This window comes from Schistocerca gregaria, chromosome 2 (genome assembly GCF_023897955.1).
Source record: "Schistocerca gregaria isolate iqSchGreg1 chromosome 2, iqSchGreg1.2, whole genome shotgun sequence".
Classification (NCBI taxonomy): domain Eukaryota; kingdom Metazoa; phylum Arthropoda; class Insecta; order Orthoptera; family Acrididae; genus Schistocerca; species Schistocerca gregaria.
Genome location: NC_064921.1, coordinates 250,687,809 through 250,704,212, shown reverse-complemented (window position 1 = coordinate 250,704,212; position 16,404 = coordinate 250,687,809). Strand labels below are relative to the sequence as shown.

Below are 16,404 nucleotides of genomic sequence, written 5' to 3'. Positions count from 1 at the left end.
TGGAGCAAAAGCTTCAAAAGTTAGACTCAGTGGAACATACGCTTGAACAAACACGTGAAGATTTAACTACTGAATTACATAAAATCGAATCGAAATGTCAAAAAGTCTGTAATGACGTAAAAACACAAATTTGTGAGCATTTCCAACCTATTTTTTCGCGGCATGAAAATGCATTACAGAAACACGAAGCAGCCATAAAAGAACTGCAAACAATTGTTCATGAAAATCATGGACCTTGCAAGCTAAAACTGCTCAGTTGCATCTACCGATTCGGTTACGCAACTTGCAAAAACTCAAGAAAACTTAAAGGACACAGCAGATACTCTGAAAATTGGTTCAGAAAGACACATGGAGGACATTAGTTCATTATCAGAGAAAGTAGTTGAACTTTCGGATCAGCTAAATAATTTATCTACGAAGGTAGATGATAATCTGAATGACACAAAACCGGTAGCCCTTAATGACACAGAAGAGTTCGAACAAATTAGGAAATTCAAACAAAATCAAAATCAAATTAATACGCAACACCGAAGAGAAATCTGGTAAGTACAAGATCAGCTGATACAGGTAATACAAGAATTACGTATTTCAGAGGACTCTCGCACACCAATACAGGAAGAGGGACATAAAAATACGGAATTGCCACAAAATAATAACACAGGGCACTTTGGAGATTATGAAAGAAATTGGCAAAGTACACCGAATTTTGAGATGGAACCGCCTAAACGACGTAACAATGACCGACATGCGACCCACCGACACGATGATTTTGACTATAGCTGTTCATTACTACACGTAAATTCAAAACATTTAAGAATTCTGGCAACGACATTCATCCACAAGCGTGGCTTCATCATTTCTCTCATTGTTTTCCTCCCAACTGGTCATTAGAGCACAGATTAGAATTTATGTGTGGCTATTTAGAGAATGAACCAGCTGTAAGAATGCGATCGGTCATTCACGATTGCCACAGTGAAGGAGAATTTTACCATGCCTTCCTCTCAGCATATTGGTCTCAAGCCACACAAGACCGAGTAAAACATGGCATCATAATGATGAAAAATTTCGAACAATCTGAATTTTCAAGTCTTGTGAAATATTTTGAAGACATGTTACATAAGAACCAGTGTCTTTCAAACCCATACAGCCCGTCAGAACTAATTCGCATTTGCTTAATCTAATTGCCTGAACATTTACGGCATATTATTTTGGCAGGCCGTTGCAAAGACGACATTGAAGCTTTTCAGGGACTCTTACAAGAATTAGAAATTGACACTGACAATCGCGGAACGCGAAAACAGGAACACAACAATTACAGGTCACATGCGTCGCAATTCCGCGATGAAAGAAATAATAACTGGACACGACAAGGCTATTCTCATAATACAAATCGTGACCAAAACAGACACTACCCGTATGACAACCGTTGGCAGAGTAGTAATAATTACAGGGAAAGGTCACCTCTCAGCAGTAGTGACTATCACAGAGACAATCCGAGAAACAGACAATATGGGAACCAAAATAATTATTATCAAGGGAAACAGAATAACTTAAGACGCAACGGTCTAGCGCGCAGTTACGATTCAGAGAGAAATTCTCCACCACGTGACCGACAAGAAAGAAACTATGAAATCTACCGACATGACGACAGACGATATGATCGTAACGACAGACCTGAATTGCATCAGAACTGGCGGGATTCAAACAGAGCAGGGCCCTCTCAGCAAAGTGAATTTGTAGAAGTTAGGTCTCCTAATCCCAATAAGGGCGCGCGCCAGCAAAGAGACAGACAATGACTCGCACCGCAGGCAGCCGCGTGCGCCGGCTGGCTCAGAGAAAAATAACATAGACGCTAATCTTGAGAAAAGTTCAAGTATTCTTTACCTACGTATACTGCATGATAATTGCGTTCAAGTTGAAACTTTGAGTACTATGAAGAGTAAAGGATTGCACCACATTTCATATGTAAAACCGTATATTGAAATATAATCTGCTTTTTAATATTGGTCTTTGCCATAAAACATTTCACTTCACATTTCTAATATGCTTTGTCACATTGAGAAACTGTTAACATGCAACAATGTTTTGAAGTTAACTATCCAGTCTAGAACCTAGGGAACATTTTTAAACAGAAATTACGAATGCATTGTTATAGTGAACAGACGAGACAGTGTTGTTATTTGTACATTCTTGCTTGTTAGTTGCACGATTACGTAACGACTATAAGGCTTACATACTTAGAACATATACTGTTAATGAGGTTTTAATGCAACATTTTGGTTCAGTTGAAAAGACACTCTTTATTTGAAGTACTTTCTGTGAGATTAAAGATGACTTAGCGTTTGGTTTCTTTGATAGCTACACGATTATATCACGACGCTACTAATGTGTGACACAATTTACATTGTGCTTTTGCGGTGTATCTGTTTTATATCTGCTCAGTTTTTCTGAATTATTCTGGAAAGTAAAACATGTTTTAGTGGTAACTTTTGTGGTATAGCTACAATTAGACAGCCTTTTCCATAGCACAGCAATACGTTACAGCACAGTACTTTCTTCATCACGGCAATAAGCGTAATAACTAAGATATTTATACACAAAGCAATTCACTCCGTTTATTACGAGGTAAGTACATTGACTTCAGCAGAACTTTGCTTACAGAGGACGATAACTACGACACTTCCACATAATTATCTTACAACGAGACGCACAGTTTATCGCTACAGTAAAGGTATTTGAGTGATTAATTTTGTACTTAAAACATTTAATTTTAAAGATATTTGAAGTACAATGATACAAAGGTTTTCTGTGATACATTTCATTCCATTGGTGTAATCTGTAACACCTGAGGATATAATTACATCAATCCTCAGGGGGGTACACGCTTACTTTGTGTACCATGTGTCTGGAAAGCACAAGGAGCCATAGCTAATATGGTATTTGCTTATACAACTTTACACACCGGTACCATATTTCTCTAACACATAAATTACACAGCTATCTGATCATTTAACTGAGAGACAAACATTTTTTTTTATTACGTCAGTGACACATGTTTACGCAATCACACAGTTGGATAATTTTACACTTATGAAATTCTATTTTGTCTGTACTTTGTGAAATGTTCATATTTTTTCGGAACAATCGTGATACTATGAGAGCTTTGAATGATGTATTTGGTATGGGATCATGATTTTTAAAGTACGTTTGAGGCAGATGACACTTTTGACATGAGCAGAGAATTTTTTTTTAGGTTTTGAAATTATTGGAGGAAGCTACGACGATTTTGAGAATTTGACTGAGGTGTTATGATGTTATTATTACGATGACTATGTGTATTATGTTGTTGCGGTATGTTTATGATCAATAAGCTGATGCTATATGAGTTATTTGATTATGCTACTTATCTGTTATGATGGAATATTGAAGAAGTGTCGACGAATAAGGTAAGAAATAATGAGTAGTGGTTAGGGACTCTGATTAGTGAAAAAGGATGTTGGAAACCGAGAATCGTACTTTAAGAGTTATGAAATGAGTGTATATGCGTGAATGTATCACTATGCTGGCGAAAATTTTTTGGACACTATTATATTTAAATGATTTTATTTCTACAGATGTGTAACGCAAATTCTTGACCTGTGAAATATTTTTATATGAGACTGTCACTGTAGCGGAAACTGGTGTCGTAAATATTTCGGTAAGACAGTTAAGTGACCACCTGCACGTAATGCGTCGTGGGCACCCAGCTGCGCGACAACCACCTGACAAAAGAAAGCTATTAGTGTGTGCCTTTCAGAGGCACAGGTGAAAAGAAAGGCAGCCATTATCCTCGCTATTGACATTCCTTTGTAGAAAGCGTCGCAAAAACGACACGCTCATTACTTGGAAAAGATACTTATTTACTTCTGCACACCTGATAATGACAAGCGTCTTTCTACGAGAGTTGAGAGAATTTGTACTAACTTATGAAATGTCACATGACTATTGAATGATATTTTTATGCTTTGTCCATAGTTGCTTATTTCATTTGATATCTGTTTTCCAGCTGTGTTGCAGCATTGGTTTTATAAAATTAAATGCATTTGCTAATGTGAACACTTTCTGTCGACAGATCTATTAAATAATTATTTTATGATCCACATTCTTCGAAAAAGGAGCTCTTGGAATGGAAAGAGCAATAAAAAGCGACTAATAACAGTAACTATATATATTATTTTCTTTTCAAGTACTTAGTAATTTGTTGTAGCATTTACGACTTATCTTAGAAGAAAGATTAAGAAAAGGCAAACCTACGTTTCTAGCATTTGTAGACTTAGAGAAAGCTTTTGACAATGTTGACTGGAATACTCTTTTTTAAATTCTAAAGGTGGCAGGGGTAAAATACAGGGAGCGAAAGGCTATTTATAATTTGTACAGAAACCAGATGGCAGTAATAAGAGTCGAGGGGTATGAAAGGGAAGCAGTGGTTGGGAAAGGAGTGAGACAGGGTTGTAGCCTCTCCCCGATGTTATTCAATCTATATATTGAGCAAGCAGTAAAGGAAACAAAAGAAAAATTTGGAGTAGGTATTAAAATTCATGGAGACGAAGTAAAAACTTTGAGGTTCGCCGATGACATTGTAATTCTGTCGGAGACGGCAAAGGACTTGGAAGAGCAGTTGAACGGAATGGACAGTGTCTTGAAAGGAGGATATAAGATGAACATTAACAAAAGCGAAACGAGGATAATGGAATGTAGTCAAATTAAATCGGGTGATGCTGAGGGAATTAGATTAGGAAATGAGACACTTAAAGTAGTAAAGGAGTTTTGCTATTTAGGAAGTAAAATAACTGATGATGGTCGAAGTAGAGAGGATATAAAATGTAGACTGGCAATGGCAAGGAAAGCGTTTCTGAAGAAGAGAAATTTGTTAACATCGAATATAGATTTATGTATCAGGAAGTCGTTTCTGAAAGTATTTGTTTGGAGTGTAGCCATGTATGGAAGTGAAACATGGACGATAACTAGTTTGGACAAGAAGAGCATAGAAGCTTTCGAAATGTGGTGCTACAGAAGAATACTGAAGATAAGGTGGATAGATCACGTAACTAATGAGGAGGTATTGAATAGGATTGGGGAGAAGAGAAGTTTGTGGCACAACTTGAGTAGAAGAAGGGATCGGTTGGTAGGACATGTTTTGAGGCATCAAGGGATCACAAATTTAGCATTGGAGGGCAGCGTGGAGGGTAAAAATCGTAGAGGGAGACCGAGAGATGAGTACACTAAGCAGATTCAGAAGGATGTAGGTTGCAGTAGGTACTGGGAGATGAAGCAGCTTGCACAGGATAGAGTAGCATGGAGAGCTGCATCAAACCAGTCTCAGGACTGAAGACAACAACAACAGTTTTTGTGGTGCATCACTTTAATTGCATAGACATTAAGATGTGAATAGACATTGTCCTTATCTGCATTGTTGTCTTTAGTGTAACATTTTTTCTGCTTGAGCTTTGTCATCTTTAGGTATAAGTTATAGCATTTGCTGCGGCTGTTTGTCATTAATAGTGCAACTGAATGTCACTTTGTATTACTAGGTTAAGCCAATTTATTACAGATTTATTTTTCTTGTTTGCTGCGCATTGCCTTATATTAGTTGTAATATTGCTGCCTTTTTTTGCCAATTTCCATGTTTTTTATCATTGCTGTTTGTGTTAATTGTTTTGTGCTGCTGCACTGCCTCGTCCCTTAGTTTAGCATCTGAGCTCAGTAGATTTCAGTTAGCTTAAGAGGGGGTAGACTATACAAGAAACTAACTATGATGGATTGGAAGAAAAGCTTTGAGAAGCTTTAAGAAAATGGTTTGCCCAAAAAAAGTAGTGTACAGTGGAGAAAAACTATTTTTGAAAGAGGATGTGAACAGAATACAGAAAGCAGGTTTAGATAGGACTTTTTGGGAATAATGATGAATTAAGGGAGATCTCTATGCAAAATACTGCAGTAAAACAAACCCTGTCCTTTCCTTTCTTATTATTCCTCTATGTGTTTATGTACCCTTGTGTATTTGTCTTTTTCCTGTCTTTATGTGTTTAGCTAATAAGATTAATGTTGTAGAATTTTTCAAATACTATGTTATTTTCTTTGTAAATATGTTCAGACATTATTTATTGTGTTTTGTTTTAATGCTCATGTGTGAAGTTGATGTTTCAAAAGTTATTCTGATCTTTTATGTATGTACTTATGTTGTAATTTTTGTAACACTGATGTATTTGCTACTTAGATTCTTTTGTAAAGCCTGTACTACTGCAAATGTTATCTGTATTATTATGTTCTTTAAAGATGTATTTTGTACCTTTGTTATTGTATTCTTATGTTATAAAATTGTAATTGACACCAGTTCATCAAATTAAGTAACTTGTAAATTACATTTCACTGCACACTTTTCTGTTGGTCATAGTATATGGACAATATGTGAGAAGTAGGGACTGATAGTGTTTGCACGTGTGTTAATAATTCAGCAAGGGACTGGATAACAGCATTGCTGGTTCTAAGGACATATCAAAAAAAAATTTTTGTGAGTGCACAAGTGGTGGTTATGGACTTGCTATATTATCCGCAAGACTCTTCAATGGTGATTGTGCGCCTGCGCAGTCAAACAGATGGCTGCTGGCCATCTCTACAAGGACTACAGTGGGTCTACACCTTTGATGACCCACCAATACCATTATTTCTACAAGGTCTACAGTCAGTCTGCATCTCTGGTGGCCCACCAATACCGTAATCTCTACCAGGACTACAATGGGTCTACTCTATGACGACCTACCTACCAATATTCTTTAAAACTTCGACTGACTCTGCTGTGGGTTTGCTCTGTTGTGGCCCATTACCTGTCTGCATGTCAAGAGTCAGCACTATCTTTCCGTTGGAAGGACAACACTACTTCTTCAAGACTGCATGGAAATCCGCTACTTCCGTGTGCGTTTTCTTTTACTACTCAGACTTTGAGAAAAACACTGCAATTTTACTTTGATGAATGATGAGGACTGTCTTTATGGACTGTGAGAAAATTTTAGCTTTTGACCAACATTGTATCGATAAGTGTGTGCATTTCAGTTCTTTGTTATTGTAATTATGAAAAAAATTTTCAAATCTGTATTGGCCACTGCCCAAAACAATTTGTAAATTTTTTTGTGCGGAGCATGGGGGCTATGTAAGTAGGCTGTTTTAAGTTTTTTTATTGGTAACGCCGCCGCCATGTAGCGCTCTGTATGAAAATCACTGGCTGTACCGTGTGAAGTCGGTGGCTGGTTGGCATTGTTGTAATACTCGCCAGTGTAGTGTTGGGCAGCGGCAGCTGGATGCTAACAGCGCGTAGCGTTGCGCAGTTGGAGGTGAGCCGCCAGCAGTGGTGGACGTGGGGAGAGAGATGGCGGAGTTTTGTAACTTGTAAGACTGGATGTCATGAACTATCATATATATTTTGACTATTAAGGTAAATACACTGTTTGTTCTCTATTAAAATCTTTCATTTGCTAACTATACCTATTAGTAGTTAGAGCCTTCCGTAGTTTGAATCTTTTATTTAGCTGGCAGTAGTGGTGCTCGCTGTATTGCAGTAGTTCGAGTAACGAAGATTTTTTGTGAGGTAAGTGATTTGTGAAAGGTATAGGTTAATGTTAGTCAGGGCCATTCTTTTGTAGGGATTATTGAAAGTCAGATTGCGTTGCGCTAAAAATATTGTGTGTCAGTTTAAGCACAGTCGTGTATAAATTGTTCAAAGGGGACGTTTCAATACTGCAGGTCACACTTTGCCTGTAATTTGTATTAAAGGTGCCGTTGTGAAGGGAATATACAACATGTTTACATTACGCTATTAATTTCATCTGTTAACGTCTTTAGAAGGTTATTAGTCCACTGTAACATTCATAACCGTATATCAGAAGTTAGTGTTGAGGATCGTACTCTTATTGGTGGACATTTTGATACTTTTTGTTAGTGTTTGCATCATTCAGCAGGCGTTGAACTGAATTATGGAATAAAATTGTTGACGTCAAGCGTCTTCCCTGGTTACAAAGTAATGGAGAACACATGCTGTCAATAGTGTTTCCACCATAGGACGGAAAATTCCCACTCCCACTGAGAATAACTCAGATACTAATCCACAGCGATATTCAAAGAGATTTAAAAATTAGTTTCAGTCAGATCGACTAACACAATTTCAAACCAATGAGCGGACATCTACATTTAAGTTTTGCAATGTAATATATTTATAACTACGATTTCCGTTGTATTGTGCATCCTTCGTGTGTAACATACGGTATTAGAACCAAAAACTTCTACAGCTAGTCTCGGAAAAAGTACTTAAAAATATTTACTCTTTAGTCAAAGATATTCCTAGTTAAAGATATTCTTACGACTGATTTGGAGATGACAAGCTGTCAAGCCATTAAACGCAGAAAAGGTGGGTGACCTGTGCAGTCTACTTGTAAAATTAAAGCAGTTCATGTGAGTACTCACAAGAAAATAAAAATGCCCGTGCTATAGTTTCTATAAGTGAAATAGAAAACCAACCAACAGTGTTTAATAATACTGCACTGAATAAACGGCTGAGACTTGGGTGACAAAATATCTTTGTTTAAAGATCAAAAAAGGAAAAATATCGTGTTTTGTAAAAAGGTAAGTTTTAAAAACCCAGAAACATGTTCCCATCTCCCCATGTTTATTTTTCTCTTTTTCCACTCCACTGTATTTATTTTTGTTAGATTTACACGCTCTCTATATCAGTGCTAAGTAGCTGCAACTTCAAGAACTTGACAAGGGTGCAATTTTTCAGACTAAAGCTACAATTGTTCTGGTGTGTAGCAATGTTCATAATCATTTCGAGTTTGCGAACTCATTGTCAGTAAACATTCGATTTGTGGCTACCAAGAGTTTTGGGAAACATTAGTGTCCGAGGTGGCTGTCATTAACAGAAGAGAAATAGCGCATATATAAATGCCAACAAGGACGCTAAGAACTGATGGGGCGACAGATGAATCACTATTCCAGTTTGTCCCACTATAGTTACTATTCTAGTATCTACTAACGGAATTATTCACACAAATTTGTACATTGTATGTGTGTGTGTGTGTGTTACGAGCCTCGCCATGTAAGCGCTGGCTGCTACCTGCTGATGTGGATGATAAAGCCGTCGTCGACGCCCCTCCTCATCATGTCCTGGACCGCCTCCCTGGTGCAGATCGCCAGGCCAAGCTCGTTCACCTCCATCATCTGCCTCCAGTGCTCTGTTTTACCGGCTGTATAAGTCAACATAGTTGAGCATCAGTCAGTTATCTAAATTAGGTTACATAACTTAGATTGCAGTTTTGACGCAACAATATTAGAGAAAGAAGCAGGTAAAAAATGCGTTTCACACTATACAGGCGATAATATGGGGATTTATGCTTAAAAAGAAATCTATCAAGAAAATAAATTAAGAGGAGACCTGGTACGTGTCATGCCCACGTTGAATTTACGTTGTTCGTGACTCGTTACCTTAGAAGCTTTTTAGTACAGAGATAGGAAATTTCTAACAAATATTAACTACACTTTTGTTTTGTAAATGTAAACAATGAAGGCATTTTCGTTAATACGAATTACACCACATTTTTATACTAGGTATCAATAGTTTTGACAGATTTTTCGACAGTGTAAACGTAATAAAATTTGCCCTTAACTCACGAGGTGACTCTTTTGTAACGTATATCATGATGTGGGGTCTCTGGGGCCCCTACATTTAAACCGAGATTTAATGCCCAAATCCTCTGAAATTGTTCATTTAAGTTAAATAACATTTATTTTTACAAGTATTTAAGTGTTGTTTAAATACTCATTGTTAAGTTAACAGCACTAAATAAATCCTGCAGTATTTTACTTTTCGTGTACTTCTTTAAACAGTACACATAAACGAACTGTTAGAGAACGTAATCTTACGTTCTGAAAAATTGTAGTATCTTTGTATTTAGGAAATTTTCACATAAAGCTAAATTAGAGAGTTTAAACTTGCACATCAAAATAGATATAAAAAGAAAGTCTGCAAAATTGACATTCACTACTGGGATCTATATTTTTCTTTATCGCCAATCCCTACACATTTTATTTTAACTAACACATTATGTATTTTATTGGAGAAATGGAGTTGTCAATATCAGAGTTGTCCTGAAGTTCCTCCTTTGAATGGTCCTCCAATAGCAGAACTGTGATTATTGGCATTTGAAAAATCGTCCTCTTTTTCGTCTGCTTCTTGATGTATATCACTGACAACATCCTCCGTCCACCGACAAACATTTTCTTTACACTTAGCACCTATAAAATTGACGCATTCCGGCGGTCACATTTTGTACTAAACTGATGAAAACAGGTAAGAAGTTCACGAGGCGTGGCTTACATGGCATAGACTTGGTCGCCTGGTCCAACTCAATCGATCATTCTCTGGAAATGGCTATATACTGGGTACATGAAGACCATTTTCAGACATTCATAGACTTCATGTTCCCAAACAACGATGGAATTTCTATGGATAACAATGGGCCATGTCACCGGGCCACAATTGTTCTCAATTGGTTTTTGAAGCACATTATGGACAGTACGAGCAAATGATTTGGCAACCCAGATCGCCCGACATGAATGGTATCGAACATTTATCGGACATAATCGAGTGGCCAGTGATGCACAAAATCCTGCACCAGCAACACTTCTGTAGTTACGGACGGGACCAAAGACAGCATGGTTCAGTATTTCTGCAGGAGACTTCCAACGACTTGTTGAGTCCAAGCCACGTCGAGTTGGTGCACCTCACCTCGGAAAGAGGTCCAACATGATATTAGGAAGTATCCAAAGACTTAGGGTATGGCATGAACTGGAAAGTGCAATGGTTCCAAGAAAACTGATATAACTAACAAAAGCATGTATAGAAGAAACAACAAGAACGGTGAAAGTGAATTAAATGATGTCAGAAGAGACGATCAACGTGAGTACTGGAGTGCGATAGGGAGAATGCCTCACCCCCCCCCCCAACCCTCCCCCACCCCCATACCCCACTTTTCTGTTTAATGTGATTCTGGAAAGAGCACTGAGAACGGAAGCAATCTTGGAGAAAGGAATACAGCTGGGCAAAAGGATCAATACCATGGCCTATGCGGATGATGTAGTTCTAATTGCGCAGAACACGATGTGTTTCAGATCACAAGAGTGTTAATGGGAGAGGCAATGAGAGGAGGTTTGAAGACGAATATGAATAAGAGCAAATATCTTTTAGTGGGCAGTGAGAATGATAACAGACCTTTAGACCTGGATGGTAAGATCTTCGAAAGGGCAAGAGAGTTGAAATATCGTGTGCCAGTACTCAGTGAAAGGAATGAGACAGACTAGGAAATAAAAGCAAGAATTAAGCAGGAAACAGGCCAAGGTTTGCACCCGGAAAGCAGCTTAAGTCCCTACTTCTGTCAACACCCACGAAGATTATGATTCACAGGGCAGTAATACTAGATCAGAGACCTAGATTGAGAGTTCTATTGTGAGACAGATTTTTGTATCAGTGAAGGGTGGAAAATACTGGAGAAAAAGAAAAAAAAACATCGAATTGCAGCAGCTGGAAAAGTCACTCAACATTGTAGGTGTGATTATAGAATGGAGACTGAAGTGTCATTGGCAAGTAAAATGTCGAGAAGGCCATATGACAAGACAGGTGCTGGAAGAAGACAGTAAAGGAAAGCAACAGGCCGAGGGGAAGACAGCGGCTGATATGGATTGACGGGATCAAAGGGGACAAGAGTATGATGGGACAGGCTGAAGAAGAGTACACGGACTGATAAAGATGGCGGCGCTTGATCAACGAGGCCAAAGTCCGACTACGGCTTGTGTGGCGTAATAAGTAAGTAAGTGTAAGGTGATTTTATAGATTTTTATGCAGCAAAAGAATTGATGTTTATTTTGTGCTTCATGTCTCGCCTTAAAAGAGTCCACATGGTTCCTTGGTGATTTTTATAATATGGAAAAGACATTTATGGATGCGAAGTGTTAGCTCTTAATAGACTAGACAAGTAGAAAAGAGAAAGACTCCAGTAAAGCAATACCACGAAACACGACGGGGTCGAAGGTTATACACTGATGGGCTCAAACACTATGACGACAGACTTAATTCGTGCCGGTCCACGTACTGCCCACAATACACAATAATTCTTCTGAAGCCAACACGCTTTTAAGACCTTTTCCTTGGCCTTTGTGCTACTTTCGGTAGTTTTCAATGAGGATACTCAATCTGCCACTCATAATTTGGAACTCGCCAGCCATTTTTACGTTAAATTTCAACTATAGTAGAGAACATAGTCCTGTGAGTCACGTAAATTGTATTAAACATTTATTGTGTTTCTGTGGAATAGCAGCTCAGGAAGCCATCCCGCCATTTGCTATACGAGTGTGGGCGACAAACCAGCCAGAGTGCCGGACCAGTAGACGTTAATTCCGTTCGCAGTACCGACGCACGTCTGGTTCGTCTCTTTGTCTTGAAGTATTTCTTTGTTGACATTGAAACGTACAGATATGCTGCATTATTAGTAAATATTTACTGTAACTGAAAATGCATTCATAATGAAACATGCTGGCAGATTAAATCTGTGTGCCGAACCGAGTCTCGAAATCGGGACCTTTGCCTTTCGTCAGCAAGTAGTCCGTCAAGTGAGCTACCCAAGACAGACTCACGTATCGTCCCAAGTCGTGCTTTGGCAGCTCAGTTTGTAGAGCACTAGCTCATAAAAGGCAAAGGTCCCAACTTCGATACTTGGTGCAGCAAACAGCTTTAACCTGCCACGAAGATTGATAATGCGTTCCTCCACATTTATGATCATTTATACATTAATTCAACGTAAATTGATTAAAATGTGAAATATCTGATTTTCTCTTTGCATACATACATATAAAATCAGTGTCGTAGTCGGCACCGGCGCTGTTGACCAAGATGTCGACTCCTTTGAGGTTCTCCCTAATCCATTTGAAAGCTGAGAGGATGCTTTCTTCTTTTCCCACGTCTCCCTGAAGAGCGTACAGTTTGCCCGGCGACGCCTTCACCTCAAGAGCCTAAGAAAAAACAGAAATAATGATTTTAAGTGCTTCATGAGATAATAATTTCAACAGCGATATGAAACACGGCACTGATAAGTTGCTCTACCACAGAATGGTTAGACAGATTGATGAACGGCACAGGAGCTTCTCCGCTGTTGTGTGGGAATGAGCACCACTGTAGTCTGTCTGCAGCTGCGTGACTCTTCGGCCCTTCATGTGGACACTGTGACAGGTGGGGTACCGGTTTCAACTGACAGTCAAGTTGACGAGATTGAAAAGAAGAATGGGAAAATCGTTGTGTTGTTTAACTCTTTATATTGTTGTGGCAGTGGCCTTTGCTACAAACACCGCTGTTTACGAATTCAAACACAAACCTGACAAATTTAAGTTAGTGTGCCATTGACCAACTTACATACTGCTGCAGCGAATAGCGCGAGGGAATAATGGTTATCGATACGCCTCTGAATTGACTCTAATTTCTCGAATTTTCTAGTCATGGTCATCACGCAAGTTGTACATGCTGTCCAACCCTTCCCGGAAAGCGCTTTCTCTGAATTTCATCCAGAAAAAGCATTCCAAGGAGTTTGTTGAGCATCCCAGCAACGCTCTCGCGCCGACTGACAACACGGGCAGCTCTTCATTGGATAATCCCTATCTCTTCTATCAGTCCTACCTGGTGAAGACCCAATATTGATGAACAATGGTCAAGAACCGGTCGAAGAAATGTACTGTGAGCCGCTTCCTTCGTGGATGAGCTATATTTCCATAAGATTCTTGCTATGATCTTGCTGAGATCTGTTTTTACTTCCGTTTGTTTTAAGCGATCATTCCACTAAACGTCGCTCTGCATAGTTACTCCTAAATATTTTATGGTAGATGCCGTTCCCAGCAATTTCTCACCGATAGTATAGTTGTACAGCAATGTCTTTCATTTCTTGTGTATGCGCAGTATTTTTACATTCATTTGCGTTCACAGTCCACTGCCGGAGACTGTACCATTCATCAATCTTGTGCGTATGATTCTGCAAATCGCTACTGTCTTCTGGCGTTGTCATTTTGAAACAGACAACCAAATCGTCTGCAAGCAGTCTTATGGAGCATACGACGCTTTGTACTACATCATTTATATACATTTTAAACGGTAAAGGTCCAATGAACGTTGCAGTTTTGAAAATAAAAATGGTTCAAATGGCTCTAAGCACTATGGGACTTAACGTCGGAGGTCATCAGTCCCCTAGAATTAGAACTGCTTAAACCTAACTAACCTAACTACATCACACACATCCGTGTCCGAGGCAGGATTCGAACCTGTGACCGTAGGAGCAGCGCGGTTCCGGACTGAAGCGCCTAGAACCGCTCGGTCACAGCGGCCAGATTTTGAAAATTCTGATCAGTGACATGTAGAGGATTAACACTACGTCAAAATTTGATGTGGTCAGAAGTGCAACACGAATTATTGAACCAATTGTTTTCCGCCAACACATGTTTCTTAAGGTCGTAGCCTGATTTTTAGGATCTGGTGTACATTTTGGATGCTCAAGAAGAGTGGTTTGGAGGCCGCCATGTTACTCCCTCAGGTAATTTTAAGTTGCTTGCTGAAGTGTGGGTGTATGGAAGCAGTTATGTAGTATTGCTTCTAAATGGAAACTAAAAACTTTATTTGCAAGGAACTTAAATTAATGCTACAGCGAGTTTATAAAAGCTTTGGTTTATTTTCTTTGACCTCACAGCATAAATAAGTTTTAATTTTTTCTATAGGAAAAATAAGTTAATGTAAATACTAACATTTACGTAAATAGGCATATGTCAGGGAACGAGAGAGATAGGTAGATGCGACATGACAGCACAGGTGAGATCAAGTGATCACTCAGTGTCGAGGACAATGTGTTCGTGTTTTCCATACATGTCTCAGGAATGATGAATTGTCGAGTCTCTTGGCGAATAGTTAAGGAATAAATACCGATATATCGTGATAACCTGTGCGAGTATGTGTGAGTTACCAATAACAACATATTTTACATTGGAACTGAGAGAGAGAGCATTCTGCGATTCATAAGTGCAGCCTAACTCAAGGTAGTGATCATATAAACATTAATTTTGCCTCTCTGTGGGAACCAGAAAACTGTCACATGCAGCATGTCAATACATTTTACAAACCGGTGGTCGTTCATTACTGTAGACACTGTGTAAACAGTCGGCTATACTCTTCTCGAGAATGATGAACATTTCTCGACAACGATGAACTATCACGTCTGTTGCTGAAAAGCTAATGAATAAGCTGTAAATTTGTCGTGACAATGTATGGAAATTGTCTATACAGTATTAGCCCTTCCTACATAGAAATATGTGAGAGTGTCTTCGGAGAGGAATTCATGAAACTTCTCTCGTATTCTTCAGGAAAGTCCTAAATATAGTTAGGAGTGTTCCACACAGACAGACCTTGATCAGTTCCACCCTCCTGGCGAGGCCCACCACGTGGATGCCGTTCTTCAGCAGCTCCTGAGCGATGGCGGCGCCCATGCCGGAACTGGCGCCAGTAACCAGGGCCACGCGGCCAGCGTACTTCTCGATGCCCATGTCTGATGCTGCTGTCTACTGCTGCCGCTGTCTGGTGCTGAGTGTCTGCCCCAGCATCAACGGGTGCTATTTATAGTGGTGGGGGCGGAGCACAGACGTCACACGCTACCACGCCTCCCCGTACAGCAGATTACTCCGTCAACGTCACATAACCACGTAGTAAGATAAGACAGGTGCGAACTCCATTGGTACCGTACAGCTGAACTTTGAGATTTCTGTTATTTATCGCTGCATCATTTGTCTTTATCGACAAAGTAATTACTCTCGACAGCCAAACGAGCTATGGCGTTCGGTTATTTGAACAGGCCAGCAAGTACTTGCGTGGGATCAATAGTTTGTTCGTAAATTAAATTTGTGCTAAACCTGTATATTACCACCTGATGCACCCAGAATTTCTCTAGTATTCATTTTGTCAATTTTCTGTTATAAATGAAAACAAAAAATGAACAGTGTTCGTGGTGTAGTATCAAAAATAAGAGCAAAAGTCCTGTAAAAGTGTGCCTCGAAAGCAATACTCACTGTTGAACGACCCATGCTATCCCATAATAACCTTATTTTGACACTACAGGTGGCGTAGATAGCCTGCAGCCCGTTTTATCAAAGAATCACGAATTTACATGAAAACGCCTTGTAACGGTTTTTACACTGTAAATATTCCACCTTCACTGTACTGGGACAAACATGCATGAGCGCACCGAAAGGGCATTGTGTAAGGGCCACTACTGTGTGTTTAAAACCCTGTGGAGCGCTTGGTCG

The 16,404-nt window shown here is 39.2% G+C and overlaps 1 protein-coding gene across 4 annotated transcripts in view; it reads right to left on the bottom strand.

Moving 5' to 3' along the window:
• The window catches only part of LOC126336121 (dehydrogenase/reductase SDR family member 11-like), a 97,913-nt gene that overhangs the window by 18,263 nt on the left and 63,246 nt on the right, over positions 1-16,404 (bottom strand). The window contains exons 1-3 of one of the 4 annotated variants that reach the window (XM_049999602.1): positions 15,511-15,685; positions 12,924-13,086; positions 9,140-9,269 (exon numbers count right to left, since the gene is read on the bottom strand). The exons of 1 other annotated variant lie outside the window; for it this stretch is intronic. In XM_049999602.1, the coding sequence (XP_049855559.1) occupies positions 9,140-9,269; positions 12,924-13,086; positions 15,511-15,648 (431 nt within the window). In that variant the 5' untranslated portion in view covers positions 15,649-15,685. Of the gene's footprint in view, positions 1-9,139; positions 9,270-12,923; positions 13,087-15,510; positions 15,686-16,404 lie in introns of those variants that run through there. 2 more of the 4 variants (XM_049999603.1, XM_049999604.1) reach the window with 2 other exon arrangements.